The following is a 20,310-nucleotide window of genomic DNA, read 5'->3' on the forward strand; positions in this document are numbered from 1 at the left end:
CAGGCCTCAGCAGCCAACTGCTCATAAGCTGAATAAAGCTAAATAGAGAAGCTTAGAATCAGCTAAACACTGATAATGCTGCTGTTGTGGGTTGTGTTTGTCACAAATGTGCCTAGTCATATTAAACTCTATACTAATAAATAACTATTTAAGTAGTCTTAAATCTATAAACATATATTTTTATGCTTTTAGCTTGTAAAATGATTGTAATGCATTGTTTTAAATTCTATGACTCGTATTATATAGAGTGTATTATGCACTTTCCAGATGATCCACAGCTACATGGAGCACCTGGAGCGCAGTAAACACCAACATGCTTCGACACCAGCAGATCCCTCAGATACGGGCACAGGCACATCAACCAGAACACGGTGAGCCAACCCAACACAACAGGTTTTTCCACACCTCATACCTTTTATTCTATGTAAGGCTGAAAATTGACCCACAGAGACTCTGATCTTAAATGTTATTCATTGTTACTTAAAAAAATAAATAAAACAGCAACAATAACAAAATTAGAATTACTACCTTGTAGTTGTATGACCACAAACCAGGCATGCTGCAGTTTACATTATCTGTCCAAACTCATAGACTTAATAAAAGAGAAAAGGCTTAAATTACTGGTCTAGAAACAATACAGTATTATTGCCTTGTTTTAAGAAGTTGGTGGTGTATAGGAACCAGCACTGAGCCGCCACTATAACTGTAGAGCGGGAGGTCGGACAGAGGATGCTGTGACAGTGTGGTTGTTGTCAGATTAATCTGCTTCCATGGGATGATGAGCTTTGTGGTTCATTGCTCATTTGCAGAGATGATTATGACAACGTTCAGGCTGTTTTTCCCACATAACCGTTAAGTGTTTTGGAGCATTCATGTTATGAATGTTTATCCTAACAAGTCCTCCATGGCTTCCTCACAGCTGATATATGATGTTGTCTTCATCACACCTCTGTGCAGTGTTTGTTGTCATCACAAAGTTCCTCATGCTATATGGTAAACCAGATGTTTCTTTTATGACTGTTTTTTTCTGCCACTCCAAGTAAAAACCTGGACACCAGTTGATGAATGCTGGAGTGTTTCAGATGTCTATGGCCTTTTTGGACTTGGCACACAGTGTTTGGGAAGTGCCTGCTCTGGGCAGTTCTACTGCTGTGTCGTATTTATCGTTGGGTTTTCACTATCTTTGAATTTTGTAACAATAACGGTTAAACATGCAAAAAATACTTACTAGCATTTAGTGTTTAGCACAATATCCAACAGCTGATGGATTTTCTTGATACAGGACTATCTAACTGAATGTCACTTTCTAGACTTTTATTAGACACGTCAGATATTTAGGCAACATACATAAACCGTGAGACAACGGGCCTGTCTCTACGCCAGGTTAATTTCACTTTGACATGTGTTCTATCGACAGACTCAAGGTTGCAACACAGCAGAAATGTAAAAGTACAGGAGTTTTATTTTTGTGTTGGTTCTTCACAAAACTTGAACAGGGTCTGTATTCAAACAGCCCTTTTGTTTTTCCCTCACTATCCCTGCAGTTTATGCAAACACACTGCCAAACTTCCTCTCCCTTGCTCACTCTGTCACACACACATGCGCGTACGTTTAGACCAGTCTCCCCATTTTGCAGCCATTATACTGCAGCCTGAGAAGAGGCATATAGAACAAGCTGCCTCAGCATCCAAACGAGAGAGGGAGATGTTGAGAGAGAGAGAGAGAGAGACAGAGAGGGAGGGGTTGTGGGTGCCATAGCAGCGCTAGAGGGAGAGCGTCGGGGTATTCTAGACCGCACAGCCGCAGCTGTGTGTTGTATCTCGGCAGAGGATAGAACGAGTGAAAGAGGAAGGGAAACAAAATCACCTGCCAGAGGACAAGAGTGGAAGAGAGCTGCTGCTACCAGCCTCTCCCTGCTCTGTGTGGATCATCTGCTGCCTGTGCTGCTGCTGCTCGACTTGAATCAATCGATGTCTCTGCTGCTGCTGAAGCCACCAGGATTACTGTTGTTGTGACTGCTGCTGGCGGATTGTTCTGCCTTTGACCTGCTCCCACGCTGTTTGCCTTACAGTTGAACTGCAGTAAACAGTAGAGCATCTCTGACCTCAGCTGTTGATGGACTTATTGTGGTGGTGGTCTGACAAAAAACAGCAGAGTGGATTTGGTGCTACCCACACCTCTGCGCTTTTATCCTGTGTGCCCCCTAACCTCCAGGTCCCTGGCGAGGTACTGGGCCATGATCGTGGGGGGCCATGAGCCCCGGGTGTATGCTGCTGTTTGTTTTTGGCTTTGTAGGGGGAGCGGTGGTCATCAACTCTGCTGTACTGGTCTCTCTGTCAGTTCTGCTGCTGGTTCATTACTCTGTCTCTACCGGCGGCTTACCTGCCCTGCCCTCCTTACCCTCCTTACCCAGACCCAGCAGGTACAACGTGTGTTGTGTTTGTACATGTGTTTAAATGAATGTATCTTCACCAGCTGTAGCTACTCAGTGTGGTTGCCATGTGGGTGTGAGATCGCCAGACACTACGAAACAGCGCACTAAAAGTAGGTCAAGAGAGAGCAGTAAAATCGGTAGCATTGTATCTAGATCACAACACCTTAGCTGCAGCCTCTCTGTATGTGAATCTTCTTATTAAACCTCTTTTCCTGATAAAACATTGAGTGGTACGGTACTGACATTGAGCTCAGTTAAAAAGACAAAAGGCAGCATTGGTCACCACCAGTAACCTGCATGTGACCTCTTCCTCTCAATATGGTGGTGTGTCCATTGTTTTCCTTTTTTTTTTTTTTTTTGGAGCTGCTCCTTTTCATCACTGCCTGCCGTCTGCTGTTCTCACCATGGCAGCCATTTTTCTGCTCACACTAGTACAGTATTTATTCCACACCAGCTCACATAGTCTTGTGTTACTGGATATAAATGATGTTTTAGAGTTGTTAAATTGAAGTTTTGATATGATCACCTCCTCGCAAGAGTAAATGGGTTAATGTGTTTATGTGAGCTGTAGAGGGTAACAGATGCTTGTTCTTGCTTTGTTTCACCATGTGTGTGAAAACCATAACTACCTATAACACAATGAAGAATGCATCTCCTTCACAGAGATAGGTATTGCACTAGTGGGAGATGAAGTTTACGAGGCAACAGTTTCTTTTTTCCACCACCAATTAGTTTTGTTTCTTTTTGTTTAATTGATAATATGATGCTGAGTTAGGTCCACTACTTTGGAAAGGATTCAGAAAGTTTAGTTTGAAAAAAAGGTGTATAAAGGTATAGCCTGTTCTACTAAGTGATGGCTTCTCTGAAATTTATATAGTGGAATGTATTGCATACCCCTTTATTCCCTATTGAACTTTATAAATCATGTTCCTGCACCATGCTGTTGACTGGGCTATTTTGTAACTAAGATATCCTTCATTACCAGTAAGAATGCTTTACATTGTTACTGTACATAGCCACATTGCTTTTGTCAAGACTGAAATAGTTCAACAGCTATTTGATGGATTTCCGTGAAATTTGGGACACTGCTGGCTTTGGTGCCACCCGTGACTTTTTGTCTAGCTGGGAAACCTTTTTCACTTAATTCAGTTACATGTCTCAACATCTATAAGATAAATTGGAACAACATTCAGCATAGATATTTATGGTTCCTTGATGATGTATGTCCTACAGATGCTGGTAATCCAGAATTGTTGTATTATAGTTACATTTGTGAGCTAGTGACCTTTCATCTAATGATATCAACAGGTCAAAATTTAAAGTTGTCCTTGTCCTTCAGTTTATGGTCAAATACTGCAAAAGTATCATGTTTCCGTCCTACTTTGTTTTTAGTGCTACTTGACAAATGGTAGCATACAGATACTGTGAATGTCAAATCAGCTAAATATCAGCATGTGAGTGAGCATGTCACTCTCTAGAACAGTTAATGCCTGGAATATAAAAAAAAAAGTATTCTCTTTTCTTTGGAGTCATCTTTTCCTCTATTTGTTTCTTTCTCCAGGAAGGAGCGCCCCATCTCCATGGGAATTTTCCAACTTCCTGGTACTGACGGTATGACCCCTGACCTCCAGAGAGAACCTGTAGACACGTTCGCTGAACCATGGAGATTCAACAACCTTAGCCATCCACGGTCCAACACCAGCCTTAAGGTAGCACACACACAAGGCCATTAATTGTAAATGATACCTTAAAATAACAGCTCGCAAGTTACTGTCTGAATTTGGCTTGAAGAGATTCCCACGGATCAGATGAGTGACATCATCTGTAGTTCACTTAGGAGGTTGTAGAAACAAGATGCAGACCCTCAGTGCCAGCAAACACCAAAAGAAAGAGTACATTTTCATTCAGAGAGAAAGGATTGTTGAGTGTGTCCAGAATTTTTAGAAGCTTGTGTGTGTGTGTGTGTGTGTGTGTGTGTGGAGAATGGGGTGGCTTGGAGCCTAGCAAGCAGGGGAAGTGGTACCATTCGGGGGCCTGCCATTAACCTCAAGGGAGGGTAGAAAGGACAGAGTGTCTTCACATTGTTGCTATAGCAAACCATGCTGGAAGCAAGGCTCCATCATGAATATTAATGACCACAACAAGTATTCATTTGTTTTTATTACACTAGTCTGAGTTTAGAGGGATGTTGTTTTGAAATCTATATTTTCACCCAGATGATTGGGACTTGTTAAAGATGTTTTGATAACATAACTGCTTTTGAGTGCCTCACAAAAGTCTTAGAATACATCAAAGACCTTAACTCATTTTCCCTAAGATGGACACACAGTTTTACCAGGCACTATAAGTACAACTACACAGCAGTGCCTTTGTGTTTTGTCCGCTGACTTGACATTCTCCAAAGATTTGCAGTTAATGATCCCTTCCCTCTCACCGTGTGGAGGACTGTGTGTGTGTGTATGTGCATATAGTCATTTTTATTGTTAGGGAAGAGACAGACTCAGCAGAGGAGGGAGGCTCTCCTCCAATTGGCTGCTCTTTGCTACTATAGGAACAACATGGTGATGCCAGCATGCAGACAAGTGATGTGAAAGGAGACACTCATCAGTGCAGAGAGAGAGGAGAATAGGTGTGTTCAGAGAGTATGAGGTTGAGGGAACACCATTATGGAGAAAGTTTAATTCTATATAATACCTTTTATGAAGGCATTAAAGTCACCTGTGTTATTAAAGTTTAGCCACCTCCCATTCTTGCCTCAAGGTGACAGAAGGATCCGTGTGGGTGCTTTGTTGACCCGAGTGATTATTTTCCATCAGACACTGTGTTATTTATAGGACTGAAGCTCCTGGTATTAACAGATCAAAACAATACAGCACTGCAGAGTCAGAATGCCACAGAGGGCTGCCAGTAGCTGATTGAATCAAAGCTGTTTGATTGGTGCTGTAAATGTCACTTCTGTGTTGCCAGTCAAACAGTGGCATTTACAGTGCCAGCGTTTGTCAGCTCACATTCACTTAAACAGAGGACCTTTGCTAACGGGTAACCTTCACCACCACAGGATAACAAAAATACTATATAATAATAAAAATATTAATGCTGTAAGAAACATTACTCTTTGTCGTGCTGTTTTTTTTTTACTTTAAACTTTCTTTTAAGTGGGTTAGTATTTATAATGTTGATTTCTCTTGTATAACTCAGTATTTACATCATGAAACCTGCTTGTATTTTAAAATAAAAAGAAATGAAAGGGTCAAAAACACATCAGTGAGTAAGCTCTTTAATATCCTTCAGTGCGAGGAACAGTTCTCCCCTGTCAAAGTGAGACGTGCAAGTTCACAGGAAGACCAGGTAGAACCGGCTCATGAAGAGACTGTAACCCTGGTGTTCATCAAACTAACCTAGTTTTGTGCACTATCGTAATATCGTAGCTGTGGTGCAGACTTCTTTGTATGTGCTATTATGTTACAGTAAATAATGCTAACACACTGGCAATAACTGGTGACTCAGTGAAACTGCATGCACCTGACTGCCAAATTTCCTGCTGCTGGAATAAGAGTGTAAACCATGTCAGGAATGACAGAAACTTAATGAAATGAATTTGCAGTTCTAATCATAGATTGCTGTTAGTATGATGAAATATAGTCTCTCTGTTAGCAGCTTTGTTTTAATCCTACTCTAATCACACTGTACATAAAATGTTTCTTCTATCTCTGACAGAGATCATTGTAAGCAGAGTTATTACTAATGTCACAGTTTCACTCAGTACATTGTATTTAGCTACTAGGTTACTACTTACTGTCATTGGTCAATGATCAGGATTTTGTCAGGTTTTGATTTGATCTTGAAAAGTTAACATGCTCCAAATGAGCTTAAGGGTGTAGGAGAAGTTAACATGTTGATCGACTCTGGTTAAAAAAACACCGTCTTGTTGTTGCCAGAGATTCTGAGTTAAGCCAATGATGTCTGAACAAACCACTTGTTTTATGAGGCCACTGGTTGCATGCTGTGTTTGTGCAGGGTTGAGCTGCATGTTAAAGTGCACACCGTTTGAAACAGTTAACATTAAACTGTTCTAATGTCTGGGTTATTTTAAAACATTATTATTACTATAATAATAATAATATTATTTCCATTTCTTCTGTTTTTCTAGTTTACGTTACTATTTTTGTGTGGTGTGATAGTGTTTTGATTTTTTTTTTTTTTTTACTTGATTGTGTTCTTTGTGTCTGATGTGTGTACTGTCTACATCAAGCTGCACCTTACCTGCCTTCACATCCTGCAGCAGTTTTCTTGTTTACCTTCTCTTCTTGTTTTTTTTTTTTCTTCTTCTCTTCCTCTATTTTAAGGATGAGTTGTCCAAGGCAAACCACAGTGGCTCCAAATCCAGTTCTCCATCTCACCAAGGAAGTGTCTCCAAAAGTGGAGTTCGAGCATCTTTACAAAGTGGAGGGTCCCAATCTAACACCCTCGCGTCCTCTCAGGGTGGTACCTCTAAATCAAACACCCCCACATCTACATACAGCGGTAACTCACAGTCCACCACACCTCTATCTCCTTCTCATGGTGAAGCATCCACTGGTGTGAGTCCTGTGTCTAGTCTGGGGGGAGGTTCTACTGCTTCAGATGTTACCATGGAGTCTGTGGACACATCCCTTCAGAAACAGGACGCTTCAGACAGGCTGAACAAGAACCTTGACTGGAACAATGGAAAACCAGAGAGCAGTAAGAACATCACAGCAGTGCAGGAAGGACAGCAGGGTCAGCTCGGCTGTGACGCTCAGGAGTCAGCTTCTACACCTCTTACTGAAGGTAAGAGTCATTGCACTTAAATGATTGTGTATTTTTCTTCAATGTTGTTTTCCAACTTGAAACTAATGTTGCAGTCTCTGTCGTACAAGATGGAACAGAAAACCTGGAGAAGTCTGAGGTGCAGGCAATCATAGAGTCCACTCCAGAGCTAGACATGGACCTCAACGGCTGCATAGGAACAAGGTGATTAGATTCTGCAGCATAGTGCAGGTGGCTTATAATCATAAAGAGATGCTGTGATGAAATGTAATATTTTGTTACAGCTTGTGTAAGTGTTAGAAAAGATAGTACAGTTGCTCTGCTGTTAGAGTTCTTCCTGTGTGTATCGTCAACAGTGGCGTACAGACATTTGGCATTTTGTTGACATGCTGCACAGAGCTGTCATAAATAATAAACTGCCACCATTGTTTTTTTTAATTGAGTGTAAAGAAAGAGTGCCAACTGTTGTTCTTATGCTAGAAATCAACTCTTTCATTCCAACTAGATGCACATTTTTCAATGGCTCATAAATAAGTAGTAGTAGTATAAGTAGAAAAGTACAGATAAGGTAAACCAGGAAGGAGTAACAGCACCAGGCTATTGTGTGTTGGACAATAAACTACAGTGGCTGTTTTTCATAATGAAGTAACAAGCACCTAGTATTGATTTTTCACAGTCTTATCACTCAAGTCTGTTTTCTTCAGCACAACTTGCTTAATCAAAACAGTGTTGTCATTGAATAATTAGTTTTTCCTCTTCTCCCTCCCGTTGATTTGTCCATCCAGCACACCAACTAAAGGTGGCATAGAGAATCTAGCATTCGACCGTAACACTGACTCTCTGTTTGAGGAGCTATCTTCTGCTGGTAACGACCTGATAGGAGACGTGGACGAGGGAGCCGACTTGCTAGGTAAGTGCTGAGTCTTAGGATTTTTGTCACAGTCTCTACTTTTTTCTTTATTTTTTTATCATTTTGTGTTGCCTAAATTGTCATTTTTTTCTGCTGTCGGGCTTTATCAAATGAACAGATGAGTTTTCTGGTGTGTATCAGTAAACTTTGTTCCCAGTTTCAGTTCCCCTGTGACTTTCTTAAAGATTTGCATACTAGAGTGTTGTGTGTTGTGAAAGATAGTGCTGCTATAGACTAGAGATATTCAAACGTTTGAGTTACTCATAAACCTCTTTCTGATTTGCATCATGTCAGATTACAACTTTATAGGTAAGAATGGGAGAACAGCAATGTTAGTATGTAGCATAGACACTTCTAGTTATTAGAGCTTTTCAGTGTGTTTTTTTTTTTTTTTATATGTTGAAGAGGATGATCGGATGAAACATTTATTTTGGGTGATTTTCAGGTATGGGTCGCGAAGTGGAACATCTTATTCATGAGAACACTCAGCTGCTGGAGACCAAGTAAGTTGTCAGAACACCCGTTTTTCCTTTTTAAACCATTGCTGCTCTTGTATTCTAACATTAATACTTACAGTATAATAAGCTAAAATGTACAAACTGAAGACCACATAAAAGCCTTCCGGACCTTCGAACAGAACAGTGCTGCCCCCTTGTGTTTAATCTCAATCATAAAAGAATGTATGTCAACATACATGTGCATTTGTTTTCAGAAACGCTCTAAATGTGGTGAAAAATGATTTGATAGCTCGCGTGGATGAGCTGTCATGTGAGAAAGAGGTTCTGCGAGGAGAGCTGGACGCTGTCACTCAGGCCAAGTGCAAACTGGAGGAGAAAAACAAAGAATTAGAAGAAGAGCTCAAGAAGTGGGTAGTTTTTTAGACACCGAGCTTCACAATGCAAATCTACACACTGTGCTGGAAGTTCAAGTTTAAAGACACGATTTAGAAATATTCCATTTTTGTACTGACTTACAGAGTTCGAGCAGAGCAGGAGGAGGCCAAACAGAAGGTTAAGAATGACAATGATGACGACGTGAGTCCTTGATACATGTTGTTTCTGCTTGTGTTATGTTTGTGTATGATGCGTTTTAAGTAGTGGTTGTGTAGCCTCATGCAGGTATTGTTTTTGCAGAGTGATGTACCAACAGCACAAAGAAAGCGCTTTACCAGGGTGGAGATGGCCAGAGTCCTGATGGAGAGGAACCAGTATAAGGAGAGGCTGATGGAGTTGCAGGAGGCTGTTCGATGGACAGAGATGATCCGGTAAGTGAGGAAGAACTGGGCGATATCTAGTAGGGCTGACTGTAAGAAAAACAACTAGCTCTATATGTTCTGAAAAAGAAAGGTACCACTGGTGTACTGAGCAACATTCACAGAAGGGAGTCAAACAAGGAAAGCAATGGCAGCTGAGGAGCTGAAGGTGTATCACAAGATGAACAAGAATCAGAAAAGCAGGTTGTAATTTGCACAAATGCACACAGATGAAGTTTTATGAAGAGATGAGACCAAGATTAATCTCCAATGTGAATGAAAGGCTGAAGTGTGGAGGAAGAAGGGATCTGCTCATGATCCAAACCACACAAACTCATCTGTGAATGTCTTTTTGATGACATTAGTCATTATGTTAGCAGCAGGATGGATTCTGATGTGTACAGAAACATTTTTGTCTCCTCTGTACTTTTCCTGTTGTGATGAATCCAAAGGCTGCTACGAAAAAGGCCTTTTAGCTGGTTCTCCTGCATTGATCACACACATACGCACAAATAATCCCCAAATGGGAAATACAAAGCTACGCTCGTCAAACAGAAACATCTCAGTGTAGTTTGAAGTTTCAAATAAGAATGGAGTAATAAATGTAATGCATTCTTTTTTCTTTCATGTCAGGGCTTCAAAGGAGAGCCCAGCTCTTCCAGAGAAGAAGAAATCCAGTCTCTGGCAGTTGTAAGCTTCTCTTTTCTTTTCTTCTCTTGAGGTCGTAAATATCAACCACTGAGTGGTTACTGTGTTTTATGTGTTCAATGTTGCTTTCTTCTTGTATTCCATGTTGTGTGGTTGTTTTCTCCAGGATGTAGGTAAATCTTTGACATGTTCATGTTGTCTGTATTGTCCTGTATAGTTCTTACAAACTTTTAACAGAGGAGAGCCAGCAAAGGAACAATGGCTGTGATTGCAGATCTGAGCTGCTTCATGATCACAGTAGTTGTTAATTGTTGTTTAACATTAAGGAAGTTGTTAACACACAGGCTTGATGGAAACTGTTGAGGGAACTAAAGCTGCTCTAAGCTTACTATTAAAAAATGAATATCCGATGTCAGATCCAGGCTCTCCTTTGTTGAGTTTCATTTGGAATGAGTGTGGTTTGGTTTGGTGCAGGGTTTTGGCAACGGGTTTGGGACACTTGAGTGTATAAGAAGCAAAATCTGACGAATTCACCATCTCTCCTGCCCTTTTTTCTGTGTCCCTCTCTATTCTGCCTGATGTTGTGACGTCTATGTGCAGGAGGTGTGTTTGGAGGGTTGCTATGGGGATGGGAGGGAAGGCAGGAAAATGAGGGGACTGAAAACAAAGCAAAACTGTTTAGACTTAAATACATTTCTTATATCTAACTTTACAGCTGTTATCAAAACATTTAAGTGAGTTTCACAACAAAATGATGCGGTATTAAAACCTTCATGTATGTGTAGATGTGTCATTCTATAGAAACAGAAAATGTGATTTTAGGACAGGCCTGTTTTCTTTGTTCTGTTGTTGACTAACGTCTGAGTCAGTGCTGAAAATTAACCCTGCCCTCCCTGCTCTCCAGCGTTGTGAGTGGGTTTCTGCTCTCATGTTCTGTTGTTTGGGAGACAGGACAAAAGGACAAACGGGTTGATTGACAGGTTTATGGGATCATTCGTGTCAGTGAGATTGCTACCAGTATGACAGCTGGCATGGTGTGTTAGCATGGGAGAGGAACCTTGTTACTCTTAAGTGCTGAACCCTACTTCTGCTGCTGCTCGAGCTACTGCTTGTGTCCGCCCCTCTACACGTTTGTTTGTGTGCTTCCCACCCCTCTCTCCTTTCCACTTCCCCACCCTTACACCTCTAGTTTCAGCCGTTTATTCAGCTCGTCGGGTGGGGCAGCCAAGAAGCCAGCGTCGGAGGCCCCAGTGAACGTCAAGTACAATGCACCCACCTCTCAGATTCAGCCATCTGTTAAGAAGAGGAGCAGCACCCTGCAGCAGCTGCCCAGCGACAAGAGCAAAGCCTTTGATTTCCTCAATGAGGAGTAAGTCAGTCAAGATATGTGATGTGATAATGCGATTAGTTTATGCTGAGGCGCTGTTGATTGATTTTAGTGCAGTAACTCAAAAACAACCAGCAGCACATCCAAACCTGATATTGGTTCCTTTAGACCACCATAATTTTATATTTTTGTTAATTTGTTTAAACAGTGTTTGGTGAGAACCTGTAACAGACCTCTTTTGTCAACGGGCTGTTGTTTTGTCTCATAGAGTGCCAGCTGATAATGTGGTGTCCAGGCGAGAACAGAAGAGGGCGCAGTACCAGCAGGTCAAAGCCCATGTCCAGAAGGAGGACGGCAGAGTCCAGGCTTATGGGTGGAGCCTGCCCAAGAAGTACAAAGTAAGAAGATGACCCCTATAGGACTGGCAATAGCACCTTCTGTACATTCAGTGTGTTGTTGGAATTATCAACCTGTAAGCTATAACAGAAGCAACATCTTGAGTAGTGCTGTCGTTCGACTTTTCAGGCCAATGGGGGTCAAACAGAAAACAAGATGAAGAATCTGCCTGTTCCTGTCTTCCTCAGACCACTGGATGAAAAAGATCCTTCTATGAAGGTTCTACATTTACGTTTATTGCATATAAAATATCTTGTTAACATTCATCCTCAATGTGAACTACGCATATCTTTAACCATCCTAAGGACTGCATTGTGTGTCACTCTGCTCTGTTTCATCCTGAATTCCTCTATATATTGATCTCTTCCTTGTTTCATTTTGTTTTCAAGGTGTGATTTAGATAAGTGTTATATCCTATTTATATCTTAATGTATGTGACTGCTATGACTGTGTATGTCTGTGCTACAGCTGTGGTGCGCTGCTGGCGTGAACCTCTCTGGAGGTAAAACTAGAGATGGCGGCTCAATCATAGGAGCCAGTGTGTTTTACAGTGATGTGTCTAGACCAGAAAGCCCCAGGAAGAAAATGGGCTCTCAGAGTAGCCTGGACAAACTGGATCAAGAGCTCAAGGTATGCACAAACTCACAGATTTAGGTTCTACTTGTCTTATCAGAGCAATATTTACATTGGAGTATGAATAGTTATATTAATCAATCCATGACGTTGTTGCAGGATCAACAGAAAGAGCTGCTGCAGCAAGACGACTTGTCGTCACTGGTGTGGATCTGTACCAGCACCCAGTCTACCACTAAAGTTGTTGTCGTTGATGCCAACCAGCCTGGAAACATCCTGGAGAGCTTCTTTATTTGTAACTCCCATGTACTGTGCATCGCTAGTGTACCAGGTCAGTAGATGGGTACAGAAAGAGAGGATTTCATTGCTTTTGTGTGCACATAGCTTAGTTTACATTCAGTGGCTCACAGTGGACCTATACCAGTTCTGGATTACAGAATATGTTATATGTTGTATATGTGGTTTTATTATTTAGGTGCAAGAGAGACGGACTACCCAGCAGGTGAAGAGGTGCCTCCAAACTCTGAGGTGGGACCAGCTGGAGATGACATCTTGTCATCAGCCAATAGCAGCTCAGCAGGGGATGACAGTGTTCTTGGAGGCATCACCGTTGTGGGCTGTGCGGCTGAAGGAACAGCAGTGGTTGCTCAGACAGCAGACATAGGAACAGGTAGGATGTTGTGAACTTTTAATCTAACACACACACACACAAGTGGATTCAAGTTGCTTAGAGGTTGTCTTCTGTGCAGAATCCAAACCGGCAGAAGAAGCCACCGAGGCGACGGAGGCCAGCGCAGGGCTTGCTGACCAAAGAGAAACCCTGAGGGGAGTCTACACCGAGCATGTCTTCACTGATCCACTGGGAGCTCAGCAGACAGCAGAGACTCCAGCCAACTACTCTCAGAGGTGACATCAGGAGGCTCAGTACCCAGCACAGGGTCATTATAGTTCAGTCTGTCTGTTTAATCAGTACAGACGTAAACATTCACCGAGCATCTGCATTAAAGCAAGAGCACATGTAAATGTTTGTGTGATTATTATAAATCATTACAATGCATTAAAGATTCTAGTCAAACTCACTTGCTACATTGCAGCAACAGCTAACCTGTGCACACTGTTCAGTGGTTTACTTGATTACTGTAATCAAGTGCAGTTATAACGCACATGTACTTGAGTGTTTCTATTCTAAAATAAATAATTAGCTCCACTTGACAGCTTTTGTCACTTTACAGTCTCAAAGTGTTCATATTTAACATGTTATTGTCATCTGTTCCAGGGAGAGTGACCTGTTCAAAGATGGCGTGAGTTCAAACCCTAATGATGAGGAGCAGGATTTGATGAGAGAAGAGGCTCAGAAGATGAGCAGTGTTCTGCCCACCATGTGGCTAGGGGCACAGAATGGATGGTAAGGTTTAAATGCAGTTTGTAGTTTTAGTCCAGGACACCTGGGATTGTGGCCAAGAGATCTGTTGTTCTCTAATAAATTCTTGTAATCCTAATTTTGATTCTAGTGTGTACGTCCACTCGTCTGTGGCTCAGTGGAAAAAGTGTCTCCATTCCATAAAGCTGAAGGACTCTGTGCTTGGCATAGTGTAAGTACAGCTGTAGGTATAAAACACACGGGCCATTAATTTATTCCATCATCCTCTGATTTCACCCTCACGCTTTTGGCTGTAAAACAGTTGATTTAGCAAATGTTTGTCTCCTACAGACATGTGAAAGGGCGTGTACTAGTTGGCCTTTCTGATGGCACTCTAGCCATTTTCCACAGAGGAGTAGGTGAGTTGGATGAGCTTTAATCCTCCACCTGCCAAAATAACTTGTCAGTGTGGGATCTGCTAACAAATAAACCCCTTTATTTTGTCTTTGTCTTCCATCAGATGGACAGTGGGATCTGACCAACTATCATCTGTTAGACTTGGGGACACCGCACCACTCCATCCGCTGCATGACTGTTGTGCATGACAAGGTGTGGTGTGGCTACAGGAATAAGATCTATGTGGTCCAGCCCAAAGCTATGAAGATAGAGGTACAGTCAGACTGAGACTGCAGTCATTTATCTTTTCAATGAAGGCGACTGAGCTGAAGCAATTACAGTCCACTTCATTGTCATGGAGCCGTATGAAGTTAGCCGTCTTTGCTGCATTGCTCTCATGCCCCGTGTTCTCATCCATCTGCAGAAGTCATTTGATGCCCACCCTCGTAAGGACAGTCAGGTGCGTCTGCTGACTTGGGACGGGGATGGTATCTGGGTGTCCATCAGGCTGGACTCCACACTCAGGCTGTTCCACGCTCACACCTACCAGCACCTCCAGGACGTCGACATCGAGCCCTACGTCAGCAAGATGCTGGGTCAGTTCACTCTGGGTGTGATTCAGCAGTTGTCTAACCTCCAAATATAACACAAATAACACTCATCTTGTTATTTGTCTTGTTCACCTTAGGTTTTGAATGTGAAAATTTTTTATTTTTTTATTTATGTATTTCTCTCAGGCACGGGGAAGCTGGGCTTCTCGTTTGTGAGGATCACAGCACTGATGGTGTCGTGTAATCGTCTGTGGATCGGCACTGGCAACGGAGTTATCATCTCCATTCCTCTGACAGAGAGTAAGTATATAGCCTACACTGAGATTCTTCTCTTATTGTTACGGAAAACTCTGCACTAAATGTCAGAAACAGCTTATTATATGATTTACTTATTTCAAAAAGCGATATTCACCTCAACAAACTGATGCTCAAGGTTAATGCTGAGTGTTGTTTAACACTGATGTTACCTGCCTTCACATGAGCAACTTTTGTTGGGAACTACACTAGTCTGTTGGGAGCTTGAGTTTAGTAATTAAAATACAATGTACTAATAATATCAGTGTAGCTTTTAATTGCCGGTTGCATGTCTTTCTCTCTCTTACTTACTGTCCTAGCAGCAGCCAACCAGGTAACCAAGGCAGCAGGAAACCATCCTGGAAGTGTAGTTCGAGTCTATGGCGACGACAGCGGCGACAAAGTGACAACCGGGACGTTTGTTCCATACTGCTCCATGGCTCATGCTCAACTCTGTTTCCATGGTCACCGGGATGCAGTCAAGTTCTTCACGGCCGTCCCAGGTGAGTATGTTTTCAGTGAATGTGTATTTAGTGAGCTCTGCTGTCAGGAAATGTTTACTAAAACGTTGACAGTTTAAAGTGTGATGGTTATTATTTTTGTCTTGTAGCTAATGAGATTTGATACAACAACATACTGTAATGATGTGGAAGAAGTGTAGTTGAACTGTTCCTGTTGTCTCATATGAGTGAATACAGGGAGCTGAGATGTGATTCAAATACAGTGATAAGAAAATCTGTATGTAATCAGCAGAAAAACACAATCTGGACTTGTTTGGAGTTATTTACAGTTTGTGTGTCTGTGCTCTCAGGTCATGCGCTTCCATCTGTGTCCTGTGGAGGAGAGGCAGCAGGAGACAAAGCAACAGATGTCTCAGCTCAGGAAGGAACCAAGTCTGTGTTGGTGATGAGTGGAGGAGAAGGCTACATCGACTTCAGGATGGGTGAGTGTGCCCCACGAACCTCAATACAAGTCACTGCGCTACCGTGAATGGAGGATGAGCTCTCTCTGTTCCTGTCTTTAGGTGATGAGGACAGCGAGAAGGAGGAAGGGGAGGACCTCCAGCTGAATCTGCAGCCCTGCTTGGCTAAAGCCGAGCGCAGCCACCTCATCGTCTGGCATGTTATGGTCAACGAGGACTGAACTCTGACTCCCTGAGGCCTGATTTGCCTTCTCCCTCAAACCCCCTGCTGTGGAGGAGGAGTTCAACAGGATGACTCCCTCTACAGGCACCAGTTTAATCAGCACTTTGTTTTTTTTCCCTCAGATTGAACAATACGAGTGAAACAAGCAGAAACTGCTCTGAGAGCACACAGACTGACACAAACTGCATGTTAACGTTTTATTACTCGTTTACTCTTATTTGTTCTTTTGTTATTTTATGGATTTGAATTTGCATTTGCTCTTCTTTTAATATTATTTGAGATAAAGCCGTTTTTGAGTTTGTCATATTAGCTCGGCAGATGCACCCAGTTTATCCTCCTGATATGTCCAGGTTCCCTCCACTCAGTCCAGTTACTGTATCCTGATCCTGGTCACAGCTGATGCTAAATCAAGTTGTTCAAATCAAGATAATCACACGAGTGCCCCAGTTGCCTTGTAATATATAAGACCTGGGTGATCATGCATGGGAACCAATCATCGGACTTGAGGGTGAATTTCACATCATGTTGATTTTAATTTTCTATATTTTTTTTATCTTTTGAGAACTTGGCTTTTGATTGTATGCAAGAAAAGAAATCGAATCGATCGCCATTTTTCCCTGGGTCAGGATTAGAAGATAAGGTCAAATGCAATACATCACACATTTTTCTGAGCAGGGGATATTTATCCAAATATTTAAAATGCAACAGTGGTAACTCCAGTGTTTGCCCGTCTTGCATTATGATTTCATTTAAGACACAGTGCAAAGTATTGATTTTTCAAAACAGAAATGCACAGCAAGCTTTGAACATCACAGACGAGCATTTACCAACACTTCAGAATAACAAAACGTCTTTGAACTATCAGGATGAAAAATACTCTGTTAAGAATTCCAGTAATAATCATTGAATAATCATAATGGAAACAGTAACTCGAAGTGAAACATATCTTTGTTCAATTTGTGCGACATGAACCCAAATTTAAATTATTAATTATATTAGAAAATGTCTTACTGTATATCAGGATGAACTCCTCTAGATGATTTTTTGAATTGGGCCCATATACATGTACATATTAATACATATTGATACATGTAGTGATGGCCAATATTTGATATATATTTTTTCAGAAAATGACGAGTTAGAATATGTCAACTGTATAAGGAAATACAGTTGCAACTTGAAAAACTTCTGATTACGCCTAAACACGGCTGATGGATTAGATTTTCAGAAACTGACGCTCTGCACTGTGACTTGAATGTAATTGTAAAACAATGGAACACAAGCTGGAGCGAATCTCATTGACAAAACCCTTAATTATGAAATGAAAAGCAGCTGCTGCAGCATCTACCACTACGTACTGTAAATCTTCCCTGAATTAAGTCGCGATGCTGACAGAGATGGATTCATGCACTATTTCGTCATGTACCATTAAGATTTGTATTTAATCCAATATTACATGAGGACGTTGTCAGTCCTCTGCTCCCAGTCTGCCACCAGCTTCAGCTAGTTGACACTTTAAAATATGCCTTAGGTATCAAAGTTAGAGAGGACTGAGTTAAGGGCTTTTCAGGTGTGACACAGTATTTTCTTTTTTTCTCTTTAAAGAATGTTACGTTTGCTACCAAAGGTTAAGAAATTAAAGTTTGATAGTTTGCCACATGCTCAAACAATAAGTGTCTGATGTAACACAGCACCTCTCAGCACAGTTGTCTCCCTTTGTGCACGCTAGACAACATGCGCATTTTGTAACAGTAATCCAATTGTATAGATGAGCTATATTTTTAGATTTTCATATTTGGGAAATGACTTTTTTTTTTTTCCAGGGCGTAAGAGGAGAGAATGTGCCGGACCCATTACTATGAGACGATAAAACAAGCAGCCACGCTGAGAATTACATAACCCCCTCACACACCACCAACACACACCGCCACCCCCCTCTAATCCCTATCTTGACATTTAGAGGTCAAAACTGGAACATTGACATTTTTGGTTTAGCAGCGCTGCTTGCTCCTGTTTATACAAGGCAGCGGTGTGTTTTTGCAGAGAATAGCCCCATTTGTCGGTAAACCACTCAATTCAAAAAATGTTTTCATGTTTTGTTTTTCCTCTGACAGTGCAGTGTACAAGATGTACATTTAGGTGTAATTTAATACTGTATCCCTGGCCTCCGTGTACCTGTACACTGCACTGGTATGCTTTATGTTTTGTCCTCTATATATTGAACAGTATCAGATGAGGCCTCTCCTCATCATGCAGGTGTGTGTGTGTCTGTGTGTGTGTGTGTCGTCTCCAGGAGAGGAGATCAATGTTATTGAAGTTTAGCCATGTCAGTATTTATTTGATGGAGCCTTTGCAATTCAGAATGTATCTTTGTATATTGAATATAAATATATCTGATTATATATGTATGAAACATGAAGAAGAACAGTTGCTGCTGTTGGGATGATGAATTAGTCTCGTAGGGGTAACTTTACTTAGCTATGCACTATGTCTCTTAGGGGAGAGCAGTGAGTGAGAGTTTGCTTCAGGCCTTTTTTGGGGTTTTCTTTTTTTTTTTTTTGAAGCAGATACCCTGCAGCCTGTCCACAGACTCTGACAGCATCGGTTTTCATCTCCAGTGCAGGGAAAAGTCAAACTGAACTCTAGGCAATGATTGGGTTACTTCATCCCACCACAGCGTGACAGAGGAAACTTCCTCTGAGAGTCTCGCCCTCCTCTGCAGGTCTGTCACTTCTCTCATCTGCATACGTCTGTCATTATCTTGGCAGGTGCTCCCCCTGTTCAAAGTCAGCAGTACGAACACCATCTTGTACTTCTGCAGCATATCTGGCCTTACTTCTTTTTAACAATCAATTAAAGCTACTTTTGTGGGCTAATTTTGTCTGCTTGTCGTATTTGGAGCTGAACCGTTGTAAAGATATGTTTGCTGACATGCAGAGAGGAAGGAAAGGACGCTCAATAGTGTGCTATTAACGTTAATAATGTGTTCGTTCTGTTCCCAGAACACTGTCAACAGTGAGTCAGCACCAGGACTCTGAAACTAAAGCAGCTAAACAAGAGTTCAACAATCATTAATTTGATTTAATCTAAGGTCTCTGACCTTGTGTTTCACAAAATCATTACCAGTTAAACCAGGCTTGTTTTTCATTTAAACCAGCTTTAAATAAGTCTGATTTAAATGCTGTGCATTTTAATTAAAACATACTGTACTAATTAGCTTTCCAGGATCCTATGCGCTATCATACTCTATGCTGCATGAAACATCTACGCACATTTTCAACATATACAAAGGAGATTTGCTGCTACTTTACTTCATGCTGCCAAAGATCTGATTTGTTTGTTGTTTTGCTTCCAGCTGTGGTTTTGTCAAGTTGTTGTTGTTGTTGAAATACTGTGTTCTATGTTTCATATCTGTTTCGTGTTGATATGAACATTTTACCGTCTTTACATGTTCATTTTCCTAACTTGAAATTGGTGTGACCTTAGTGTGACACAACAGGGTCTGTTCAGTCAGCTTTGTGGACTTGAGTCCAGCCTCCACACTTTTCTCTCCTAACACTAGAGGGCGTGCTAAGCTGCGAGGTAGTGCTGTTTTTTCAGTGACTTTATTAGAAGGACAGCAGTACTCCTCCCCTGCCTGCCATTGGTCCACAGCTGTTCTATTCAGGGCCTTGGTTTCAGCTCATTGAATGAGGCTGAACTGTTTTTTTTTGTTTTTTTTTTAAGCTGGCTAAGAGACGGATAGAGAGGCTTTAATCGCTTCCCGAGCTCTTAATAGGAGAAAGCCTGGCTGTCATGGATCACAGTCATGATAGTGGAGTAGGAGGTTAAGTAATAGATACTCAGCACGGTGCTGTCTGTTTGTCTGGACTGTTGTTTGCATATCACTCCTGTCAGTTTACAATCCTGTATCTTTTGTTTATATGTTTTGTTTGTGTGAAAATGATCTTAATTGAAACTATTAACACGAAAACCACCCAAATGTGATAATACATGCAAAAAAAAGTACATCTCAAGCTTCCTCAGTGATGCAGATGATCGATTTAATACTGTCCGACAAAGTGAACTTGAAGGAATCGTGCTCACGTATATTCTCAAGTGTTTTAAGAGAAGCCTGGCGGCTAATATCTGTATGCTAAATGCAAAGCTAGAACCCCAATGCAGTGGAAAAGAGGGGACGGGGCACAGCCGGCATGGCTCGCTCTACGGTTGAAATACTACAAGCATTCACAAGCC

General features: G+C 41.5%; 1 protein-coding gene across 6 annotated transcripts in view; it reads left to right on the plus strand.

Moving 5' to 3' along the window:
* Window positions 1-18,950, plus strand: part of spag9b (sperm associated antigen 9b) — a 29,123-nt gene extending 10,173 nt beyond the window's left edge. Inside the window, exons 4-30 of one of the 6 annotated variants that reach the window (XM_026350773.1) lie at window positions 268-371; window positions 3,996-4,143; window positions 6,781-7,243; window positions 7,318-7,426; window positions 8,008-8,132; window positions 8,578-8,635; window positions 8,845-8,997; window positions 9,109-9,166; window positions 9,266-9,396; window positions 10,018-10,074; window positions 10,199-10,202; window positions 11,220-11,401; window positions 11,628-11,757; window positions 11,885-11,974; window positions 12,224-12,385; window positions 12,488-12,659; window positions 12,804-12,998; window positions 13,078-13,234; window positions 13,605-13,733; window positions 13,840-13,920; window positions 14,040-14,107; window positions 14,209-14,357; window positions 14,509-14,680; window positions 14,822-14,935; window positions 15,250-15,432; window positions 15,741-15,872; window positions 15,954-18,950. In XM_026350773.1, the coding sequence (XP_026206558.1) occupies window positions 268-371; window positions 3,996-4,143; window positions 6,781-7,243; window positions 7,318-7,426; window positions 8,008-8,132; window positions 8,578-8,635; window positions 8,845-8,997; window positions 9,109-9,166; window positions 9,266-9,396; window positions 10,018-10,074; window positions 10,199-10,202; window positions 11,220-11,401; window positions 11,628-11,757; window positions 11,885-11,974; window positions 12,224-12,385; window positions 12,488-12,659; window positions 12,804-12,998; window positions 13,078-13,234; window positions 13,605-13,733; window positions 13,840-13,920; window positions 14,040-14,107; window positions 14,209-14,357; window positions 14,509-14,680; window positions 14,822-14,935; window positions 15,250-15,432; window positions 15,741-15,872; window positions 15,954-16,072 (3,645 nt within the window). In that variant the 3' untranslated portion in view covers window positions 16,073-18,950. The remainder of the gene's footprint in view (window positions 1-267; window positions 372-3,995; window positions 4,144-6,780; window positions 7,244-7,317; window positions 7,427-8,007; window positions 8,133-8,577; window positions 8,636-8,844; window positions 8,998-9,108; window positions 9,167-9,265; window positions 9,397-10,017; window positions 10,075-10,198; window positions 10,203-11,219; window positions 11,402-11,627; window positions 11,758-11,884; window positions 11,975-12,223; window positions 12,386-12,487; window positions 12,660-12,803; window positions 12,999-13,077; window positions 13,235-13,604; window positions 13,734-13,839; window positions 13,921-14,039; window positions 14,108-14,208; window positions 14,358-14,508; window positions 14,681-14,821; window positions 14,936-15,249; window positions 15,433-15,740; window positions 15,873-15,953) is intronic. The other 5 variants (XM_026350775.1, XM_026350777.1, XM_026350774.1 and 2 more) reach the window with 5 other exon arrangements.
* The last annotated feature ends 1,360 nt before the right edge of the window (window positions 18,951-20,310 follow it).

This window comes from Anabas testudineus, chromosome 19, assembly GCF_900324465.2.
Source record: "Anabas testudineus chromosome 19, fAnaTes1.2, whole genome shotgun sequence".
In the NCBI taxonomy this organism is placed as follows: Eukaryota; Metazoa; Chordata; class Actinopteri; order Anabantiformes; family Anabantidae; genus Anabas; species Anabas testudineus.